Genomic DNA, 25,111 nt, shown 5'->3' on the forward strand with positions numbered 1-25,111 from the left:
CCTATAATAACTATATACCCCCCTTTAACTATATACACCCCCTATAACTAAATACAGACCCCCTATAATAACTAACTACATACAATCCCCCTTTAACAACTATATACAACACCCTCCCCCCATAATAAATATATACAGACAATCCCCCTATAATTAACTATATACAGTCATAGATAAAATAAAATTCTTGTCACCTTCCAGCGTTCCCCCGATGCGCGCCGTCATCATCTTCCTTCTCGGTGTCGGATGTAAACAAAGATGGCGGCGCCCTGCTACAAGAGGCGCCGTTGTTGCGGCGCAGTGACATCACGCGCTGAGATGTCACGCACTGCCCGCTAGCGGCAGGGGGCCGCCATCTTTCTTTATATGCGATCGTCTATGGAAAAACAGGGAACTTATTGTTCCCTCGCTCTGCCATAGACGAAAGTCAGGAACATTGGCGCAAATCGGCCGGGGAGCCCGAAGCCAAGTACACTGTTGGCGTACGACCGCCCGAATCACCCACATTTGGTGGAGGCCCCTTTAAGGGCTAAGTGGTGGGGGCCCCCTATGATCCGACCCTGGTTGAGGGAAAAAGAAATTGAAACAGAATATTTGAACTTTGTTTTTGGTGGCCTACAGGGTGTAACTAGGAAAACCAGGGCCTTATAGCAAAATTGTGAATGAGCTTCTTTCCACATAAGCATGAACATTATAGGCTAAATTAACAACCATCACATGTGGCCTAAGGGTGCACGTGACATACCAAGATATACCTTTATTTTTAACAATAGTAACTACTGTAAGTTGTCTTCTTCACCACCTTTATTTAGGCCAAAAGAAAATGACTGTAGAGGAAGCGCTACATACTGTAATACTACACATCATTCATTAATCACTATTACATGCCATCCGGTCTCCAATGCTGGTCCTCCCTGACACCTTGGACCCAATAGAAGCCACTATGACTGCTTTAGTGATAGTTATGTCCATGTAGGCCAATAAGGGCAATTTATTATTCTGTGGCACCTTTATAAATTTTACAACAATTGTGTCAGCTTCCCATGGATATTTTCAGACATTGACGGCAAGCAGGGGTGAGTAATCAAATAATTTTCCACTTAACAAAAATGAAGTATCATTTAAACCTGTTAAACCTTACTGTTTAAGATATGAGATATCCATGAAGGATATACTGGATCTTGTCTTAGGACAATACATGTCATTAGCACTAGCATAGTTGTGATTCTAACATACAATGTACATGATTCAGTAGGATTGTACAAATGCCAAAGGTTTTTTGTTTGGCTTTTTACAGTATCATCCTTTATGTGCCTCGGTGACTTGCTGGAAGCAGGTCCTGCACATGAGCAAATAGCTTAGTCAGGAAGGTGATTTGGTTTTAGAAGTGTTTTCAAATCACATAATCCTCTTTGTGATCCTGCCACAGAGATCTGTGTCTGGGGGATGCAACTTCTAAAGTGCATGGGAGTTTTATGGAGAAAACCCACAGAGAAATGTTTAGGAGGCCTTCAAGTGATGTACAGTGATATAACAACACTTTCCTAGGGTTATCCTCTGTGCATACCCTTACTACTCATCATTTAGAATAGAGAATTCACAGGAGCTAATTATATATCCATAACATTACACAATAACATCACCCAGTCATCTAGTTTTAATTTAACATCTAAGTGTCATCCATATTAGTCCCAAGTGAATGGATATATTGCGTTCTTAACTAAAACACTCTTGCATTCTAGTTGAAAGCATAGGCTATATTCTTAATTATGTCACTGCAGCTCTCTAGTTAATGGATGGCTTCCTTTCTGTGATGTTTCTGCTCCTCTGTTTCTTGTCTCTAGTGAATGGATAGGCTGTATTCTCAGTGATGTCACTGCTGCTCTCTAGTGATAGGCTGTATTCTCAGTGATGTCACTGCTGCTCTCTAGTGATAGGCTGTATTCTCAGCGATGTCACTGCTGCTCTCTAGTGAATGGATAGGGTGTATTCTCAGTGATGTCACTGCTGCTCTCTAGTGAATGGATAGGCTGTATTCTCAGTGATGCCACTGCTGCTCTCTAGTGAATGGATAGGCTTTATTCTCAGTGATGCCACTGCTGCTCTCTAGTGAATGGATAGGCTGTATTCTCAGGGGTGTCACTGCTGCTCTCTAGTGAATGGATAGGCTGTATTCTCAGTGATGTCACTGCTGCACTCTAGTGAATGGATAGGCTGTATTCTCAGTGATGCCACTGCTGCTCTCTAGTGAATGGATAGGCTTTATTCTCAGTGATGCCACTGCTGCTCTCTAGTGAATGGATAGGCTGTATTCTCAGGGGTGTCACTGCTGCTCTCTAGTGAATGGATAGGCTGTATTCTCAGTGATGTCACTGCTGCACTCTAGTGAATGGATAGGCTGTATTCTCAGTGATGTCACTGCTGCTCTCTAGTAAATTGATAGATTGTATTCTCAGTGATGTCACAGCTGCTCTCTAGTGAATGGATAGGTTGTATTCTCAGTGATGTCACTGCTGCTCTCTAGTGAATGGATAGGCTGTATCCTCAGTGATGTCACTGCTGCACTCTAGTGAATGGATATGCTATATTCCCAGTGATGCCACTGCTGCTCTCTAGTAAATGGACAGGCGTTATTCTCAGTGATGTCACTGCTGCTCTCTAGTGAATGGATAGGGTGTATTCTCAGTGATGTCACTGCTGCTCTCTAGTGAATGGATAGGCTGTATTCTCAGTGATGTCACTGCTGCTCTCTAGTGATGGATAGGCTGTATTCTCAGTGATGTCACTTCTGCTCTCTAGTGAATGGATAGGCTGTATTCTCAGTGATGTCACTGCTGCTCTCTAGTGAATGGATAGGCTGTATTCTCAGGGATGTCACTGATGCTCTCTAGTGAATGGATAGGCTGTATCCTCAGTGATGTCACTGCTGCTCTCTAATGAATGGATAGGCTGTATTTTCAGTGATGTCACTGCTGCTCTCTAGTGACGGATAGGCTGTATTCTCAGTGATGTCACTTCTGCTCTCTAGTGAATGGATAGGCTGTATTCTCAGTGATGTCACTGCTGCTCTCTAGTGAATGGATAGGCTGTATTCTCAGTGATGTCACTGCTGCTCTCTTGTGAATGGATAGGCTGTATTCTCAGTGATGTCACCGCTGCTCTCTAATGAATGGATAGGCTGTATTCTCAGTGATGTCACTGCTGCTCTCTAGTGAATGGATAGGCTGTATTCTCAGTGATGTCACTGCTGCTCTCTAGTGAATGGATAGGCTGTATTCTCAGTGATGTCACCGCTGCTCTCTAATGAATGGATAGGCTGTATTCTCAGTGATGTCACTGATGCTCTCTAGTGTATAAATAGGTTATATTTTCAGCGATGTGAATGCTGCTCTCCATTGATTGGATAGGTGAAATCCTCACTGATGTCAGTGGCATTCTCTAGTGAATGTGTAGGCTGCCTCAATAATGTTTCTACAATATAAATTATTTTGTTTATAGTGTCATAGTATTCATGTAAAGAACCAGTGATGCCCCACTGTCAGATGTGACATAGTTGATATCTCAACAACTGACATTAAGAATATGTGAATTTGTTAATCTAAGCTCGATTCCTGTAGTTTAACAATAACATGACTGTTCCACATCCCAATTTTAGCTTTTAAAAATGGAAGAAATCTACAACAAAGTTTTCTGAAGGAAACAGTCAGTGACCTAATTTACTTATCCACATCTTTATAGGTGCACAGTGAGTACCCTGTGAGTCAGTCTGATTTTTATGGGGATGTTGAAGAAAACTTCTAGAAAAAGGCAGTGTGCTTCATATAATCATAGGGATTCTCATTGTGGGTAGTGGGAAAAATAAACCCTGTCATCCAGACACACATACCACAATTAAAATTGGCTTAAAGAGCTTCTGCTGCAACCTTATGAGAGTGCTCTGTAGTGAACGTATCTGCATGTAAAATAAAACTTGACCTTACAATAAAAGTCATTAAATCATATTTTCCTGCACATTTTCACAAGTTTTGTCCAACATCTCTAGGCCAAAACTGCCACGAGAAAACTGAATTGTAACCAAAATGATTGCCAGTGCCCATTCTACAATGAATAAGACCTCCTGAGACCCCTGTGAACCAGACATGTCTATATTTGTAAATATACAGTTTACCACTGAACAGATGTATCTGTGTGCATACATGCCTTGCCTTTAATTTTATGAAGTCATTTCATATCCTAATATTTGTTCTTCTACTTATAAACCTATATTTTGCCTATATTCTGCCTGTGGTCCCAAGTTTATAATTTCGGACAGGGCTGAATTGATTGTCTAAACTTGGCAACGCTATGGGGGCACATACCAAAGAGGCAGTTCATTGAGAAGAAGTACTTTATGTCAACTTGGTAATAGCTTCATGTTGGGGCAAAAAAATGGTGGCCCATCTTCACAATAGGTCATGAGATTAGTGTGGATTTGACATCCAGCACTCTTATAAACTTCTATAACCGGTCTTTAAAGTCACACTGATCTGCTGTACTAAGCACATGTAGAGCGCTGTAATTGGCATGCAGTGAAGAGACTGTAGAGCTCCTCAGGTTGATCAGTGTGAGGGCATGGTGTTAGGCTAAGAAGAGGGCATAAATAAAGTCCCAGATAAACCTTGAAAGAAAATGCAAGTTCTTTTAGCACTATATTATACTCAATTACTTTGGAGATGGTTCCACCTTTAAAGAGAACCTGTCACCAGAGGGCTAGTTTTCACTGGGGACAAGTATGTAGTAGGCATGTTTTTATAAAAATTCAGGGTTATTTGATTTGATAAATAATTGAGAATAAACTTTACCTGACTCCCTGCAAGAATCTTCTGCTGAGTCCCAGGAGTAAATTTCAAATCCTAACATTTGCCTGCTTCTTTATTTCATTTGCTCAACAGTCGGCTCATCAATATTCATCCCATCTCCTTCTCACATCCTCCTTCTCTTCCTCCCTCTTCTAACACCTTAGTGAGTTGCATACCTTCTTATTGCCTAGCATTAAACCGTAGGGAAACAACACATGCACAGTGGCACGACGAGCCGCCTTGCAGGTCACTGTGCATGATGGAGACAGAAGGCTCACCGCGCATATGCAAGGTTTGCTTGCTGTGGTAAGTCAACATCATGAAGGGGAGGGAAGAAGAGAGGGAGGATTCTGGCAGGCAGCCAGGTAAAATTTAACCTTGATTATTTTACATATAAAATAATCTTGAGTTTTTATAAAAAAAAAGTCTTCTATAGACCCTACAGTGTCTATGGGAACCTGTCCCCAGTAAAAATTGTGACAGGTTCCCTTTAATCTTAATCTCTCCTGTTTAGTATTGAAACTAAAAAATAACTGAAAACTCTCAATGGAACAGATTTATAAAATTGTGTCACAGAAAAAACACACCCACAAAAGAGATATGACACATGCAACTAAAAGCCCCAAATCTGCTTTTTGACATGTTTTTAATGGGGTTAAATGGGGCCAAACTTACTCCTCTCCTAATTTACTGCATGGAGCCCTACAGTCTGAAGGGTAAAAGTCTATAGAGCTTCTCTGAAGACCTTACTCAGTAAATGTTTGCATAATGCACGATATAAATATTGTGGAGTGCGATCTCCTGAGGTTTCACTCCTAACACTTGTGCTATTACAGGATACAAAAGGCGTTAAGTGTGTGACTCACAATTGTCAAGTATAGAAGATGTGTTCCGTGAAGGAGAGTATTAAACCTTGTGATGTTGTATGGATCCAGGCTCTGCTATGTGCATTGCCAGCTTGCCATAGGAAGGGCCCTTTGTCTGAAATGTGTTAGCAGGAAACATGTTTCTGAGAGTCCGTGGTGAAAAAAATAGATTAGACTGAGGCAGGACACAGATATAGGGCTGATGAGTGACTGATGTCCTGCTCTAAGGGGATATCTCTGCCGACTCTGTATTTCTTGTGTATCTGTTCCCTGATGATGCTGATTTCTATGGAAGGTCTCTTGTGCTTTACAAGGTACCTGAGCCTGGAGCAGGGATCGAAGAGAGAAATAACATCTCTATTCTCTGGAGTTTAATTTTTTTGTTTCCCTGTGTTTGGTCTCCTGTCTATTCCCTGGAGCTGTGCCGTATAGTATTGGAGCTCTTGTAGATTTTTTTTTAATAATGTGACTTTAGGCATTGAAAATCGTTCATCTCCAAGAAATGTGGAACTCCAACTGGGTTGCCTTTAAAGTGGCAAAAGGCTTTAGTTGTTTAATCTTTCAATAGAATAGTTTGCTACCTGTAGGATTAATACCAGAGGGCCTATGTGTACTCACCCTTATTATTTGATGATAATGGGGTGGTAGCCATACCACTTCTAATGTCACATTAATGGGAACCTGGAAAGTTTTACCCCAGTAAACTGCTAGCCCATTAATGTAGGGTATGAAATGTCCTTTGTAGAATACCTTTTTTTATGTAAAAACTCCCCTATTAACTTATAAAAAATCTCCCCAAAGTCAGGCAAATTTGACTTTGTAACCCCTTAATGACCTGGCCTTTTTCTGCGCTGCCATCGATGCGTTGCCATCGTTTTGAAGCCGCCAGCAGCTTTGCCGGCAGGATAACAATAGCATTGGACGTGGGTGTTACCGGTAAGTTTCTGCTGTAATATGCAGCAAAGACTTAGCAACTATGGAGAGGGCTCAGCCTGTGAGCCCTCTCCATTTACCTGCACCCGACGCGTGCCGTACTATAAGGGGTTAACACCTAATTTTCACATGAGATGATTTAGGTTTAGTGGTTGCTGGGGGAGCGCCACTATCTTTACTTATCTGGTACCTAGATATATGTTTTTTGTGTCAAATTAAAGATAAGAATCTCATATTTTAGATCACATCAGGTTTATGGTTCTGTGAGCTACAGAACGGGAGATACAGACAGTTTAAAAATAGGTGGGACCTGGATCTTTATTTGCAGCTTACATTTCTAACTAGCGTAGATACTCGAGTATAAACCGGGACCCCAAATTTTAGCACAAAAAACTGGAAAAAGTATATAGCCTGCCAGCTCCTGTAGTATATAGCCTGCCAGCCCCTGTAGAATTTATCCTGCCAGCCCCTGTAGTATATAGACTGCCAGCCCCCTGTAGTATATAGCCTGCCAGCCCACTGTAGTATATAGCCTGCCAGTCCCTGAAGTATATAGCCTGCCTGCTCCCCCAGTATATCTCCTGCCAGCCCCCCAGTATATAGCCTGCCATCCCCCCCAAGTATATAGTCTGCCAGCCCCTGCAGTATATAGCCTGCATCCCCTGCCCCCCTTTTCCTAATATATAGCCTGCAGCCCCTGCCACCAATATAATGCCTGTAGGAAAAAACCTGTACTCACCTACCAACGCCCCCCCAGCAGGTCCTCTTCTATCCTTTGCGGCCCCCGACATCTGCTCGGTGTCCCTGTGTGGTCCGTCACAGGCACCATGACGTTAGCCGCTTGCTGACACCATAGTGTGTGCCGATGTCGGTGCACATAGTAGAATGGCAGTGTCTGGGTGACGTCATGTGCCTGCAACGACCGTGCAGGGACACAGAGCTGATGTCGGGGCCGTGATGAATAGAAGAGGACCTGACAGAGGGGCGTCGGAAGGTGAGTACACTTTTTATTTTCCTTGACTCCAGTATATACGGTATGTCTTTAGCTGCCTAGCTCCCACATTCATAAGGCACCTTTCACATGACCACATTTGGCGGCCATATGCTTGCATGGTAAAGTGGGCACACACATGTGTCACCATACCATCACTAAAAAAAAGATAGAGTATGCTCCATCTTTTGCCATTTGTATGGCCGGACTGCACTTCTCCATATGTTGTGGGTACTGACGCCAACATTGCATACGTGTGGGCCTCTAGGGTGCAGGGTGTTGTGTTTATCTTTGTAGCCCAGATGTTTGTTCAACATGTGTGACTTTTGGGCTCTGAAATTGTCCCATTCTTGTGCCTAATAAGTCGCAAAACAGAGCATGCTAGACCCAGACTTACTTTCACAGCTACTATTAGGGAATAAAAAGTCGCACACCAAAACAAAAAGTCTCAAAAGTGAGACAAAACAGGCAACTTATCACATGTATAACAAAGGGAAAAACGTAAAGGGGTATTCCCATGCAGACAAGTTTCTTATATGTACTCAGGATAACAAAATAACACATTCTCTAATTCACTGTTATTAACAAAAATACAGCATTTCACAGTTATAAATCCAATCTGTCTCTATCAGTCCTGCTGTACACAATTTCAGTTGCCCCTAGACTTGACCCTGCAACTTCTGGGCCGCCATCTTCAAATCAGCCGTGCTTCCTGAGTTTCTGTGTCTTTCTGCTCTGTGCCTGTGGCCACGCCCCCTGCAGTGCCTGCACGGAGCTTACAGACACTCACTCACATCCTGCCAGGACATCGTCAGCAGAGAGAAGCTGTAAACTACAAATTACAAGGAAATAAGTGATCCGGGGGAAGGGGGATGCAGGCACATATTTGTGAGAACAGAGATGTAGCAGAGCTGGCAGTGTAAAACTCTGTTGGCCTCTGTCTGTCATGTAATAGGTATCTCATGCATCTCTCATCTGTCTTATCTTTCCTTCTATCTGTCAGTGTGTTAGTACAATGTCAGAACCCAAGTGAAAGTGTATTTACACCTGTACCCTAATAATGTAAGCACATTGTCAGCTCACAGAACTAGCTGGATCATGATGTGTCTGCTTAGAGAGTCCCCGCCCACACCCTGGAATTTTGCACTGAGCAGCCTAGAGAGTGATAGGATCTAAAACTGCAATAACACTTAATAAAAATGTTAAAGTAAGATCTTTATTGTGTTGACATCACTAGGGAATTGTAATGTTAGAATTTTCTTTCGTGGGAAAACCCCTTTAACATACGCAATGATTAAAGGGTTATTCCCATGAAGACAATTTTTTAAAATATACTCAGGATAACAAAAACACATTCTATATTTCACAGATATAATTCCAACCGTTCTCTATCAGTCCTGGTGTAAGCAAGTTGCCCCAAGTTTCTGACCATGTATCTTCTGACTGCAGGGTTGGCTGCCATCTTGCCTGAGACTTTACAGAGCTTCTCTCTCTCTCTCTCTGCTCTCTAGCTCCCACCCCTGTATTCCAGGACGAGCTCACACTCACTGACTTCCTGCCGGAAAACACATGACATTGTGAGGAGAGCTACACGCTACAGACATATAAGTTCTTTATCCGGGGAGGGGGGCGGAGGCACATCAGATCTAGCAGTGTTGTGGAATAGCAGAGATGTAGCAGGGCTAACTGTGTCATTGTGTGTAATATTCATCTCATGGATCTCATCATCTCTGATCTGTCTCATCTCTCTTTCTATGTGTCAGATACTAGTACAATGTTCAAAAGTATATAAACCTGTACCCTGATAATCTAACCACATTGTCATCTCACAGAGAGTCCCCACCCACACTCTGGGATTTTACACTGACCATTACTGAGTGATAATAGCTAAAACAGCAATAAAACTAAAGTAAAATTGTAAAGTACGTGGTTAAAAAAATCTTTATTGTGTAAACATCACCAGGGGATTGAAATTTGAGAATTTTCTTTTGTGGGGAAATCCCGTTAAGTAGGTCAACTTCAAGAAACTTGAAAAGTGGCAGCTGAAAAACTATGATACATGTGCCCCATAGTCTCGAGATGCAGCTTTTCTGAATACTGAAACCTGTTCATCTGCAGAAGAAAGACTGTTTGTGACAAGTTTGATCTACAAATTAAGATGAGACCTTTGGGATGTCATGGCCACACCTGGCAGCTGCAGCTCCGACTTAGCTACTTAGATCAAGTGTTTGCATTGGTATAAATCTCATTTGAGCTGCTGCCACATTTCGCTCCATGTGTTTATTACTCAGGTCTCTCTGTACCTGTCACTTCCAAGTTAGACAAAGCATTCATTTTCCATGTAGCCAGGCAGAACGTGGATTCTTATGGATCTGCAGTTCTTGTCCTGTTGCCTGCATTCAGCTTTGTCATGTTTTAGGATTACTACATTTATCAGATGTAAAGAACCAGAAAGTTATCATTAAGTCTAGTAAAAAATTATGACAGTGATGTGCCCTCTATTTTTTAAAGACATGAGCGTTTTTTGTCTTGATTAAAGAGGACCTGCCCCCCCAAAAAACACACTAGTGGCTGCTTACTAATGTAAGCAGTTCCTAGCACCACCCCATTTTTAGCAATGATAATTGCAAGCTTTATCTGAACCCTCCGATAAAGCTAGCAAACGGCTTATTCATGGTCCGGCTTATTCATGAAGGGGAGGGACTAGGAGGTGGTGACTGCCGCATGAAGCCTGGAAGTCACCGCTGGACTATGGCGTAGGAGTGGCTGTCCGGGGAAAAAGTAGTTCCTAGGACCGCCCCCTCTTGAATACGCCGGACCACTGTGAGCTTGGTCCAGTATTCCTATTGTACGGCGCTGCAGTGTCTGCTAGCTTTTACTTCTGATAAAGCTAGCAGTTTATCACTGCTAAAAATGCAGTACTGCTAGGAGCTGCTTACTTGTTAGTGCTTACTGCTAGTAAGCAGCTCCTAGTGTGTTTTTTTGGGTGACAGGTCCTCTTTAAGCCTTTTAGCTCACAAATGTTGTTAATGGACATCTGATCGTTGCTGTCTCAACGGCTAGCATATGTTCCCATGTATTTCTATGGGCTCATACATACTGCCTGTTTACGAACCGGCTCTGACACTGAAATCAGAGCAGGTCCTATTAAAGGGGTTCTCTAGAGGTGGAAAAACATGGCTGCAGTCTTCCAAAAACAGCGCCTCACCTGACCATGGGTAGTGTGTGGTATTGCAACTAAGCTCCATTCATTTCTATACAGCTGAGCTGCAGTACTGGCAGTAACCATGGTCAGGTGTGGTGCTGTTTTTGGAAGACTGCAGCCATGTTTTTCCACCTCCTGAGAACCCCTTTAATTCCCAAGTTTCTGACTTTCTGTCTCTTCTGCAGATTTCACACACTAATTACACATGGGTTGCCATTAATGGACCATGGGTCCGTTGCTTGTGGCTTTTTATATGCACTCATTTGTGTGCATAAGGTATTAAATAGATCCAATTATGTGCAAATTAATTTGTTATAATTTAACTATAGCAGTCAAAGAAACCAAAAAAACCTGAACTGTGCATTATAGGTAGATAACAAAGATTCCTAGTACCCTTAGGCAATAAATATATAGGTGCAAAACCCCCACTGTGGCCTAGCTTTTTCTTGGGGTCTGGAGGCAGCTGGGGCCCAGAATACTGGAATGGCTGGCGATTGTGGCCTATGGTGGGCTGCTGTCACGGTGTTTAGTATGGGGACCGGAGGGCTGTCCTACAGCCTGAAAGGTCTCCAGCAGGTGGTGTGTGCAAGAAATATGGAAGTACTGGTTCTCCCTGGGACAACCCCTGAGTGTCTGTAAGATAAGTCCCTAGGTAATGGATGGGGAAGCCCGTGGTGGTAGACAGCTGTATCCAGGGATCTGACGACGGCAACGTTGTGCAAATCAACTCACGGTTCTTTATTGAACAACGGACAGCAGGCAACGGGCCAAAACGGTCTAAGAGCAGATCTGGATTCTGGTACTGGAGTGGTCGTGGAGAGTGGTCCTCTGGAATAAAGCACCAGCCTGGTAGTGTATGCAGGCTGGGATAATTGAGATCGAGCTGTGTCCAAACTGTGGAAGCTGCAGCTCTGGATAAGAGTCTCCTGACTCAGTTCCTGGGATTTATTTCCGTGGCAGCACTTAAGGTGTGCCCCACACTTGCTCTCTCTCTTCACTAAGACAATGTACTCCCCACTAGGGGTTTTATACTGCCCCTGGTAGCACCTCTCCAATCACACATCTATTAACCAACCTCATAAACTCTTTCATGGCAATTTCGATCATACCTCCTTTTCTGACTTGGATGGTCCATGTTCTCACATCCGATCTTTGAATCCGAGAGCATAGTCCATGACTGATACCACAGCTTTACCCATTCCTTGATGAGAGCTAGAGGTTCCCGTTTTCGTCTTCCATATAGGCGCTCGAACAGCGGGATGCCAGTCGATGTCTGAGGTACCTTTTTGTAAGCAAATAACCGCTGTCCCCTGATTCGCTGATCCATCAGCATCTCTGTTGGAAGTCCTACCCTCAACAATAAGGTCAACAGGGCATTCATAGAAGTTACAGGATTATTCCGGGTAGAAAGAAGTAATGTCTCACTACTATATATATGATATCTCAAACATGTGCTTACTGAACATTGTATTTCCAGTGTTAACTGTATAACATTTCTTCTACCCAATCAATATCTTTAAAAAAGAAACAAACAAACCAGGGCATTGATTACTTTTGTATGGCTATCAGGGCATGCCCAGGGGCGTACCTAGAAGAGGTAGGGGCCCATAGCAGACTTCTGAATAGGGTTTCCCTTTCCACTTTAAAAATATGTACATATTTGTATACTCACACATGTGAGTTACAATCACACACGATTAAAACTCATATATACACATATTTACAATCACACACGATTAAAACTCATATATACACATATTTACAATCACACTCGATTAATAAACTCATATATACACATATTTACAATCACACTCGATTAATAAACCCATATATACACATATTTATATAAATACAGTATATACACACTATATAAACATACATACAGCATATACACATAAACAGTACCATATATCCCTATGCAGCATATATACCCACTGGTGTATGATAGCGGCAAAGCCGCCCCCCTTGTCGCTCTGGATACATCAAGAGGCTTAGGTCGGACATGGCATAGTTTTGCTTAACCCCTTAACGACCTGGCCCTTTTTTGTTTTTTCATTTCCATTTTTCACTCCCCACCTACAAAAATCTATAACTTTTTTATTTCTACACGTAAAGAGCTCTGTGATGGCTTATTTTCAGCGTTATAAATTGCGCTTAGTGATGGTATTGAATATTCCATGCCGTGTACTGGGAAGCAGGAAAAAAATTCCAAATGCAGTGAAAATGGTTAAAAAACCATTCTTATGGACTTGGATTTTACCACTTTCACTGTGCGCCCCAAATGTCATGTCTCCTTTATTCTTTGGGTCGGTACGGATGGGGATTTTGCCGTCTTCTGGCACTAATACCTTTTTAATGCTTTGGTGAACGGAGCTGTGGGTGGTGTCATTTTCTGCGACTTTTGATGACGTTTTCAATTGTACTATTTTTAGGACTCTACAACCCTTTGATGACTTTTTATAGAATTTTTTATATTTTTCAAAATGGCAAAAAGGCACCACTTCCAACTTTGGGCGCTATTTTCTGTTACGTGGTTAAAAAGAGGGGAAAAAACCATTATTACATTTTGATAGATCATTTCCGGCGATAACCAATGTGTTATTTTTACTGTTTATTTATATTTATATCAGTTCTAGGGAAAGGGGGTTGATTTGAATTTTTAGGGTTTTTTATTATAATTTTTTTTTACTTTTTTAATTTTTACTTGCACTATTTTTCAGATCACCTAGGGCAGTGATGGTGAACTTTTTGGAGAAAGAGTGCCCAAACTTCAACCAAAACCCACTTATATGTTGCAAAGTGCCAACATGACAATTTAAGCAGTAACTTATTGACCCCTGGTATATCACAGTTTTCAATTGTATTGGCGTCATGAGTTCACCAATATAATAGAAATATGGAGAAATTTGGATTGTAGCTTCCTTGCAGAGTCCCCTGAAAAGGAAGAATCTGGGGTTCCCAGACCAGGAGCTCCAAAAATAATCTCTATCTGTCTACACTTTCTCGTTTCTCCTGTAGCCCTGGCAGCCAAAGATGTTGCTTTAAATTGGCGCTGAGCATGGTATGTCCTGAGCTGTATTGGACCGCAGGAGGAAGCCCTGAGTCCTGTCTGGTAAACTCTGTGTTGGGGTGAAGGCCTGGGTGCCCACAGAAAGGGCTCTGAGTGCCACCTCTGGCACCTGTGCCATAGGTTTGCCACTACTGCCCTAAGGTATTTTAACCCCAGGTTGTCTGATCGATCCTACCATATACTGCCAAACTACAGTATGGCATTATATGGGGATTTTCCACCGCATTCATTAAAATGTGCAAATCACACAATGGGGCACATTTACTAAGGGTCCGCGGACTGCATTTTTATAGTTTCCCGACGATTTCCGTTTTGCGACGCATTTAACAGGGGATTTTGGCGCACACGATTGGATTTTGGCGCAACTGCGCAGGCTTGCACGCGACACAAATCGGGGGCCGGGCGGTCCGACAACCCGACAGATTCGTACTACGCGTGGGATTTAACATTTCGAATTATGTCGTACCACACTTACAAGCACTGGGAAAAAGAAGGTGAACGCCGGCGGACCTTGGCAGGGAAGCAACAGATGCAGGAACTCGGGCGCACTAGCTTCGTGAATCGCGCGGACTTCATCTTCGTCGGACCGTCCGAATCGGGGATCGCAACAGGACCAGGTAAGTAAATTTGCCCCATTGTAATGAATGGGTTAAAACAAGACAGCCTTGGGTCTTCGGAAAACCTGAGACTGTCATGGTGACGGATCATCACTCCCTGATGACTTCACGGGGACCGACGATTGTCACCAAGATGGTGGCGCCCATGCCCCGCCATAGTTTTGAAGCCGCTGGCAGCTTTGCCGACGATCGACGGGATGACACCTGCGATTGGTGCTAGCACCGATTGTTGGTGTTACCTTTAAGTCTTTGCTGCAATATGCGGCCTAACTTGTATTCGTTGGAAAACCCCTTTAATGTTGCAATGTGAGGGCTTATTTTTTGTAGATGCGATGAATTTTTCAGTGATACTATTTTCGGGTGGATATGCCCTATTGATGAAAAGATAATAGGGCACATTTGAAGAATTTGGGAAACTGCACTAAAAATGCTCTGGTCGTGTATAATGCTGGGTACAACAGTTGTATTGCAGTATATGGCAGGAGCGATCAGACCATCTAGGGTTAATGTACCCTAGAGGGTCTAAGAAATAGTGGGAAAAAAAAGAAAAAAAAAAGTTTAAAAAATGTAAAAAAATAATAAAATATTAAAAGTTCAAATCACCCCCCTTTCCCTAGAACTGATATAAAATATAATAAATAGTAAAAATCACAGACACATTAGGTATCGCCGCGTCCCAAAATGCCCGATCTATCAAAATATAAAAACGGTTATTGACGGCGGTGACCTCCAAGACAGCAAATGGCGCCCAAATGTCCGAAACGCGTCTTTTACACCTTTTTTAGATGACATAAAAAATGTAATAAAAAATGATCAAAATATTGCACAGACCTCAAAATGGTAGCAATGAAAACGTCGGCTCATTTCACAAAAAAATGACACCTCACACAACTCCGTACACCAAAGTATGAAAAAGTTATTAGCTTTTGTTTCTTTTTTGTACACATTCGTTTAATTTTTGAAAACGTATTAAAACGCAATAAAACCTATATAAGTTTAGTATCACCGCGATCGCACCGATTCAAAGAATAAAGCTGAGGTGTTATTTGGAGCGCCGAGTGAAAGTCGTAAAAACTGAGCCCACAAGAACGTGACGCACATGCAGCTTTTAAAATTTTTTTCCACATATGGAATTTTTTTACGGCTTCCCACTACATGGCAGGGAATAATAAATAACATCACGGGAAAGTAAAATTTGTTACGCACAAAATAAGCCCTCACACAGCTCTGTACACGGAAAAATGAAAAAGTTATGGATTTTTGAAGATGGAGAGCAAGAAATGAGCGAAAATACCCTGCGTCCTTAAGGGGTTAAAAACGCACTAGTGCTACAACAATCCCAGCTGTTTTACACTACTAGCGTTGTCGGAAACCTCTGATAACGCTAGCAGACACTGCTATGCTTTACACTAGAAATGCCTGACTGCTCTCAAAGCCCCGCCCACTCCATAGGCCAGCGGTGACTGCCGAGCATCATGCTTAAGTCACCACCCCTAATCCCGCCCCCTCTCAAAGTGGTTCGGCGTCTCTAGTGTCTGCTAGCGTAATCCAATTACATGTCTGCTAGGTCTCTGATAAAGCTAGTGCCGTTTTAAGGGTGACAGGTCCTCTTTAACATTTGGCCAATGTCCCAGATGTATTAAACTGGCTGAGCTAGTTTTCTTTCTAACATTGCACATAAAAGGTCGTCTCCACTTGCACATGTATTTATAAAGTGTCTGTGCCAGTTTTGTTTCACAGCCACACTGACAGAAAAACTAGATAGTGTGGGTGGGTACACATGTGGCGCCCCAATCTCAGGGTAGTATTGGCTTAGATTATACCTGAGTGGGCTGCTGCGTTCCCTGGGTAACCGGCACAGGGTTCCGTGTGGTATGGGTACAATCAAATTATGGTTCAGAAGAAAAATACTGGTTGATCTTAAATTTGCTGCTCCAAAATGGCAAGACATATTGGCATATGGTTAGTAATGAATATGATTTATTTTAGTAAGTAGGTAAAAGGTCTAACAGGAGGTAAGTGGATCCAGAATCTGGACCAAAGGAAATGAGAAGATGCCAGGGATATTGGGGCAGATTTACTTACCCGGCCCATTCGCGATCCAGCGGCGCGTTCTCTGCACAGGATTCGGGTCCGGCTGGGATTTAAGAAGGTAGTTCCTCCGCCGTCCACCAGGTGGCGCTGCTGCGCCGAAAATAATCTTAACGCCCCGGAATGCACCATCCCATAGCAGGTGAAGGTGAGCGCTTCCCAAGCGACACATTTCGGTTTTTAAATGCGGCGGTTTTTCCGAATACGTCGGGTTTTTGTTCGGCCACGCCCCCCCGATTTCTGTCGCGCGCATGCCGGCCCCGATGCGCCACAATCCGATCGCGTGCGCCAAAAACCCGGGGCAATTCATGTACAAGCGGCGCAAATCGGAAATATTCGGGTAACACGCCGGGAAAACGCGAATCGGGCCGTTAGTAAATGACCCCCATTGTGTCCAGACGCCTGCAACCTTGACACAATTGTGGTGCAAACAGATAATAAATACATGTGCAAGCTCCAAAGACACTTTTTTATACAAAAAAAAATAAAAAAATAGTGCAGACACAATACTATATCTGGGCCACTGCATGGAAAAATCTATAGTTTTTGCATCACCATATTCCAAGACACTTTTATGTTTTTGCCTGTGAAGCTGGCTCGGGGGTTTTATTTTGCGGGACATGCGTAGATTACACCAGTACCATTCAGTAGAAGATAATCCTGATAACTTTTTATTGGACTTTGGTGAGACATGATAGGTAAAAATAATATATATTTTTTTTATGGTGTTCATTGTGCTGATTCAATAATAATACAAGTTTATTGTGCGGCTTGTTACCGTTGTGCTTTTACCAAATTATAGGGTTTGTATGATGATTTTCACTTTTTATGTAACTTTTATGTATAATTGGGGCTTTGTGGAATTTTTGTTCATTTATTGATTTCAATTTTTAAAACTTTTTTTTACTGTCAGTCAGTGTGACAGGATCTCACAGGCTCTGACTATGAACAGTCCTGGGGTTCTCAGTGCTGCCAAAGCAATGACGGCACCCTACGAAAGCGTTGCTGGGAGGGGGTGATCGTGGGGAGAGAATCTCCAAGGAGACATTTAAATACCAGTTGACCATGGAATTTAACAAGTTATACCCCTTTAACAGGTTAAAGCTCACTCCTACCACAGGTGTGACACTGGGCTGTCAACTTATTCCACGTGATTTCTGATGGGGACTCAGTGGCCAACCCTTTTTAGGAAGCACAGACAGCAGCACAAGTCTCAGAAGCTAAAAAGTGCAGAAGACCGTAATTAGCAGGGCTCATGTCTCCCTTCTGAATTGTTACACCCTTCAAGCCTGAGGCCTAAGGCTGAACTGGCCTCATTAAAAATGTGACACTGGTTATAGGAGCCAGTGTAACCATTAACAGTAACTGTCATAGAAGTATGTACCCCTACCTCTACCATGTAGAGTTTGTGTGGTACAGTTAGTGCAGTTACACTAGAAATCACATTGCCTGCAGTGGTAACCACAAGAGAAAGGCTTGTAACTTACAAGTAGTTACTATGAGATCACATGACTGAGAAAAGGATTCAAATTCATAGGATTATTACTGTTGTAAATATATATGTAGGAAGTGGAGTGTTCTTTAGCTATGTGTATGTTGAGGGTTTACAGCTCTGTATAGGATCAAGGATGCTCCAATTACTATATCTAAATAATCTTTCAGATATCCTTCAAGCGTAGTGTGGCCTTGGAAGTCATGAAGCAATATAATTTATAATGGGATATGTAAATATGATCTTCATAGTCCAGTCTCGTTCTCAAGTTGCTGCTGTTCCCTTTTCATTTAATGTGTGTCTTTAAATCAAAGATTTGTGTGAAAGCCTATGATATCTCAGGTGGTTTGTTCATCTTTAAAGGAAAGAGTTCATAATAATATTTTTTTCATACTATGTGAGTTAGGAATACAATGCAAACTAAATTTCTTTTCTGTGTCTTTCCAGGAACTTACCAAGGTCAGTGGGCGGCTGGAATACGTCAGGGATATGGAGTGCGCCAGAGTGTCCCATATGGGATGGCTGCCGTTATCAGGTCCCCCCTTCGGACCTCTATAAACTCGCTTCGCAGCGAGCACACCAATGGGACAGCAGTGCATCCAGATGCCTCCTGTGGGGTAGCTGGCAGCCCGGCTGTCTCTAGAGGGGGATTTGTGTTAATGGCCCATAGTGATGCTGAGATGTTAAAGAACAAGAAGAAAGGAATCTTTAGGAGGTCCATCCTTAGTGGCCTGAAGCTTCGCAAGTCAGAGTCAAAAAGCTCTCTCGCTAGCCAGCGGAGCAAACAGAGCTCGTTTCGCAGTGAAGCCGGCATGAGCACTGTGAGCTCCACCGCAAGTGACATCAACTCCACAATCAGCCTTGGTGAGGGTGAGACTGAACTCTCTGTGATTGAGGATGATATTGATGCCACCACCACTGAGGTCTACATGGGAGAATGGAAACACGACAAACGTTCTGGTTTCGGAGTAAGTCAACGCTCAGATGGTCTAAAGTATGAAGGAGAGTGGGCCAATAATAAGAGGCACGGTTATGGATGCATGACTTTTCCTGATGGAACTAAGGAAGAAGGGAAATACAAGCAAAATGTCCTGGTGAGCGGGAAGAGGAAGAACCTGATCCCTCTAAGAGCCAGCAAGATTCGGGAGAAAGTGGACCGGGCTGTGGAACAAGCTGAGAGGGCAAGTAACATTGCCAAGCAGAAAGCAGAGATTGCTGCATCAAGGTGAGGACAGTAATCTTGAAAGGCATTTACAACCAAAAACGAGCATAATAAGCCATATACACTTACTCATAGGTCCAGGCAACATGACTGTGGTAATCTTCTTATATTTCTTATCCATTGCCTCCTTCATTCTAAAACTTTTATATCTATGCAAATGAGCATCAAGGGCTGTTGGGGGATGTTACCAGAGCCCCTCTGTACTGCATGCTGTTAGACTGTCTCATCCCCCCCTCTGCTTCTTCAGCACTTCACCACTCCCTCTGCCTGATCTAATCTCACTGCAGCAGAAGAAGTTACAGCACACAGTGGCATGGGGGGTGCATATCTGCAGCATGGAGGGGGTCTGGTAACAACCCCAGAACACTCTTGGGGCTCAGTAGCATAATTTGATTTTTGATCATGCTTGATTTTGATTGTAGCTTTCCTTTAAGAGATTTATTTGTCGAGGCAAAATGAATGTGAAAACCTGAATGTGAATCAACAAATACAATAATATTATATAACCAGATTACCCATACAGTACCACCACTGTAACTGTTTTGATAGATGGTCTCAAGCAGATTTTTGTTCCAAATGTATTGATCAGGCTTCACATTTTATTATTGTTGTTATAATCATTATTAGCAATTGCAGCTTATGTAATCATCACACTTGAGTGTTTATGAAGAAAAGCTCCTTCTTTATTATGGTCTCAGCCCATACGTAGACAGGTTTTTTTTAATTACATCACATGACATTAAAGGTGTATTCTCACAAAGACAAGTTTCTTAAATGTACTCAGGATAACAAAATAACACATTCTCTAATTCACTGTTATTACCAAAAATACAGCATTTCACAGATAAAATTCCGACCTGTCTCTATCCCTCCTGGTGTACACAATTTCACTTGCCCCTAGACACGACCCTGTAACTTCCATAGAGGATGGAGAGGAGTAGAAGTCCATGGAGGCTGCTGTGAATTCATGTAATTAAATATATGCATGTTGTACTGTTTGCTAATGTTAGGAAGCTAAAGAACCTCTGATTATGTCACTCTGGTCACATGACATGCTGAGAAGAGGCATGGAACATGGGGAGTAGTAGATGGGAGGGGCTGGCCGAGCAGGATAAACCTTCATTGATGCCAGGGGATATAATATAAAGTTGATTTATGTGGATGTGAGTGAAACAATTAGCTGAAAAAAAGGGTGTCAGTTAATAGGGCTCTATGGGAAAATGTGGTGACAAGTTGTCTTTAACGCTATCAGCTGTTATGAGCAGCTGTACTTAAGTACACTGACTTTTCTATCTGCCTGGTACGTGGGGTCTAAGCTTTATATCTCCACATAACCATCATGTATCTTTCATAGCAGTAGTTTGATTATGGACAGTACAATCACTATCAGCATTTGGTAAAGGGGGATTAAAATACAGGAATAGTATAGATAGACACGCTGCCCAGTTTCAAAACAGATATATTTAATTAATAGGCAAGTGGATAGAACATACAAGACATTTCGGGGCGTACTGCTCCCTTCATCAGGTCCAAATGCTTAAAAAAACATTAAGTATACAATAATATATGAAGAAGTAAAACCATAAATATACAAAGGACCAAAAGCATGAAAAATATATATAAGAGTGTATGCTTAACCTCATAAATTATATTTACATGTAATTAATCATCCTAAAATAATTGAAACCTGGTTCTTAAAGATGATACTAAGACATAGTAATATATCTGCCCTGTATTTAAAACATAGAGATAATTGCAGAGAAATAATAAATATACAGATAGTAAAATAACAGCTATACCAGTAGCTGGAGAGTCTCCTTTGAGCCGATGGTTTTTGGGTCAGTACCCCCTCTTCCAAACTTTCTCTGTTCTTGACATTACATACGTATTGATTTGTGAAGTCAAGGTCTTCCACATAGAAAATTGTCACCTACATTATCAAATACAAATATAAATTGCCTCTAGCTACAGGTATAGCCATAATTTTATTATCAGTGTATATTATTTCTCTGCATTTACCTCTATGTATTAATTACTGTGTAGATATACTACTGTGTTTTAATTATTTTAGGATGATTCATGACATAAAGATCTAAGCCGAACCGGCATCGGGAAACACGGGGCGCCGGCTGTAACTAATACAGAGTAAACTCCGACAGTGTTTAACCCGTTAAATGCAGAGGTCAGCGCTACCGCAGCATTTAACTTGGCTTTGGGTGGTGTTTACCCTAGGATGGCCCCCCCCCCAAGACGTTTTCGGGGGGCGCCGATCATTGCTATAGCAACTCTGGGGTTCAAAGCTGCGTGTAAAAACTGCCTGTAAGATGTCGTCAGTGACGTCATATTACAGGCACAGTGTCAGCCTATGCATGTGCATAGGCAGACACTGCTAATACCCTGCAATACATCAGTATTGCAGAGTATTATCATGAACAAGCAATCAGATGATTGCTTGCTCATGTCCCATGGTGGAAACAGTAAAAAAGTTAAAAAATAACATATAAAGAGACATATAACACAAAAAAAGTCTAAATCATAACACAAACCCTACATATATAGTATCACTGCGTCCGTAACAAGCTGTAGAATAACAGTAATTAATTATTGAACCCGCACGATGAACTCCGTTTAAAAAAAACTGTTATAAACCCCCTCAAAAATTATGATTTTTACCTATTCAATCCCACAAAAAATGCTATAAAAAGTGATCAAAAAAACATATGTACTCCAGAATGATACTGGTGCAAAGTACAACATGTCCCGCAAAAAACAAGCCATCAAACAGCTCCGTATCCAAAAAAGTAAAAATGTTATGCCACTTGGAAGACGGCAATTCAAAAATTATAGATTTTTCCCCACATTAGGGTTTTATTTGACAAATTTAGTAAAACGTAAGAAAAAATATTCATGTCTGGTATCCTCGTAATCGTATCGACCCATAGAATAAATATAACATGATTATTAGGCTATACGGTGAACACCAAAAAAAAAAGTTAAAAATCCAGAACAGAATTGATGCTTTTCTACTCCTGCCCTCAAAAAAAAGTTCCTAAATTTTCAACAATAGGGGATAGCAACCCCAAAATGGTAACACTGGAAAAAGCATCTCATCCCGCAAAAAAAATGCCGTCACAAATTTCACATCCATTTTGATTCAATTACTATGAAGATCTCAAGGGGTTAACAATCTTCCTAAAAGCTATTTCTGATAGCTTGAGGGGTGGAGATTTGAAAATGGTTTGATTATATAGGGGGGTTTTGATGCTAAATATGTAAAATGTCATTCAAAACTGTATTTATCCCCAAAATAGTCAATTCTGAAAATCCGGAAAAGCGATATTCGATTTGTAAGCCGCGTGACGTAAAAAAAAATTATCCAGACATTTAAAAAATTATGAAAATGTAAAGTAGACATATGGGAATATTCAGCAATTTATTTAGGTGTCAAATCTATCTGCCTGAAAACGCAATGATTTCAAATTTCGAAAATGGCAAATTTTTTCAGCCAACATTTACCACTAAAATAAAGTATAACATGTGGAGAAAAGACAAACTCAGAATCACTTTGATAAGTGACAGTGTTCAAAAGTTATAACCATATAAAGCGATGCAACTCAGAATCCAAAAAATGGGGCTGAGCCTTAAAGGAGTATTCCAGGAATATGAATGTCTGATACAAAAACCCACAATGCTATAAATAAATGAATGTAACAAAACTTAATGTCATTAGTCTCAAAATGGAGCTTAAATAGTTTGATTTTATGATTCACAAAATTTTATGGCCTCTCTAAAGTTATCACCAAGATGGCTGCCTCTAGAAACCCCCAGAAGTCCCAAGATCCTTTAGTTCTCAGTAACTCCTCCTCCCTCTTATGCTCTGTTCCCATTGATGATCTAACAGGTTTTCTTGCTCTGTTACCATAGTAATGATGTGTAACTGCCATCACCAAAACACTGGTTATACTGGATGCACTGCAACCAACCGACTACAGCCAAACTTAGTAGTGATCACATGACCTGACCAGGCAGTTACAGGACATGTGATGTGGACATGCGACCAGCGGCCATCTTCTGTCCTGTGTATCCTCTGCAACGGACTGCGCGGAGGAAATTAACGGACTGATTAAAGGGCCAGTAGCATTTTAATTCTTCATTACAGTCTATGTCCACAGCATTTCTCTGCTAACGGGACAACATTTTAAATAACAACTAATTACATATAAGCTTATATTTTAAGGACCCATTTGTATATGAATTATGCAGATTCCTGGAATACCCCTTTAAGCTATAAAATGGCTGCGTCCTTAAGAGGTTAAAGTTTCACTGCCAGACCTGGAAAGGAACATCAAATCTGAGTTCCAGAGGTTTCCAGGCATGATGTTTCTTGATCACCCAATCACTTGGTTGAAGATTGTGAGATCCAGGAAGTGCTTCTAGAATAGAATCATAAACTTTTTTATGTACTGCTTGTTATCTTTTGTGAAGGCCCTGTACATAACTATTGAGCATGTCACACTGGAGTTGCCGTGTTTGGAGGAAGTATGACCTTAATCTTGCCCAGCTTACCTCCCAACTTCTGTAGGCGAGAAAGAGGGACAAAAGTGGCAAAAGAGAGAAATGCGGCACGGTCAGAGAATTTATTTTGCCCTAAGAAACGCCTTTTCATCCACCCCTTACTTTATCTCCACATCACATTGTGTCCCCTGTCATATTGTCGCCCCTCTGAAATTGTGCCCTCATCCCCTCTTATATGGTATTAAAGCCCCCCCCCCCCAGCAGCTCTCCCTCATATTTGGCCCCCTAGTAGCTCATCCACTTATTTTACTGCCTCTTCTCAGCTCTTCCTCTTTTAGATTGCCCCCAGGATTTCCCCCTCTTATAGTTCACTCCTAGCAGTTCCCCTTCTTATAGTTCCCCCCAGCAGTTCCCCCTCTTATAGTGTCCCCCAGCAGTTCCATCTCTTATAGTGTCCCCTCAACAGTTCCCCCTCTTATAGTGCCATGCCCAACATGTCTTCCTCTTATAGTGCCCCCCAGCAGTTCCCTCTCTTATAATGTCCCCTCAACAGTTCCCCCTCTTATAGTGCCATGCCCAACATGTCTTCCTCTTATAGTGCCCCCCAGCAGTTCCCTCTCTTATAATGTCCCCTCAACAGCTTCCCCTCTCATAGTGCCACCCCCAACAATTCCCCCTCTTATTGTGCCCGCAGCAGTTCCCCCTCTTATACTGCCCTTCAGCAGTTCCCCCTCTTTTTGTACAATAATAAAAATAAATATTCACCTTTCCCCATTACCCCGAAGCAGCTACTTTCTCCTCTGCTCAGGGATGACATTATAAGCTGTAGCCTGTTGGCTCTGCTATGTACTGCAGAACCATGAACCTCTCTGGACTTTCACTGGTAGAGGGGCGGGACAGAGCCCAAAACCTGGAATGTCCTGCTAGATCTGGGACAGTTATGAGACATGATCTTTGTAGTGACCCAAACAGAATCTCATAGAGAGACGGTCCTGTCTGTAACATTTGGAAAACAATACTCGAGTAATACCTAGCATTCTGCATGGCATCCTTCATGACTTTCATAGAGTTATTTGCAAGGCGATACATACATCAAATATTGTAAAGAATGAGATGGTGAGATATCACTAGGGACAGGGAGTAAACAGAATTGTCCCTGCTTTCCCTGGGATCCTAGTTTCTCTTAAAGGGAGCCACATTTCTTACAAATGCAACTAATGATAATAGTTTCCCTCACATCCTCATAGAATCAACTTTATTCTTTTACCTGG

The 25,111-nt window shown here is 42.0% G+C and overlaps 1 protein-coding gene across 2 annotated transcripts in view; it reads left to right on the forward strand.

Moving 5' to 3' along the window:
* The window catches only part of JPH3 (junctophilin 3), a 117,168-nt gene that overhangs the window by 22,843 nt on the left and 69,214 nt on the right, over nt 1–25,111 (forward strand). For both annotated transcript variants that reach the window (XM_072117092.1, XM_072117091.1), the window contains exon 2: nt 18,551–19,328. In XM_072117092.1, the coding sequence (XP_071973193.1) occupies nt 18,551–19,328 (778 nt within the window). The remainder of the gene's footprint in view (nt 1–18,550; nt 19,329–25,111) is intronic.

The sequence above is a fragment of the Engystomops pustulosus genome, chromosome 7 (genome assembly GCF_040894005.1).
Source record: "Engystomops pustulosus chromosome 7, aEngPut4.maternal, whole genome shotgun sequence".
Classification (NCBI taxonomy): Eukaryota; Metazoa; Chordata; class Amphibia; order Anura; family Leptodactylidae; genus Engystomops; species Engystomops pustulosus.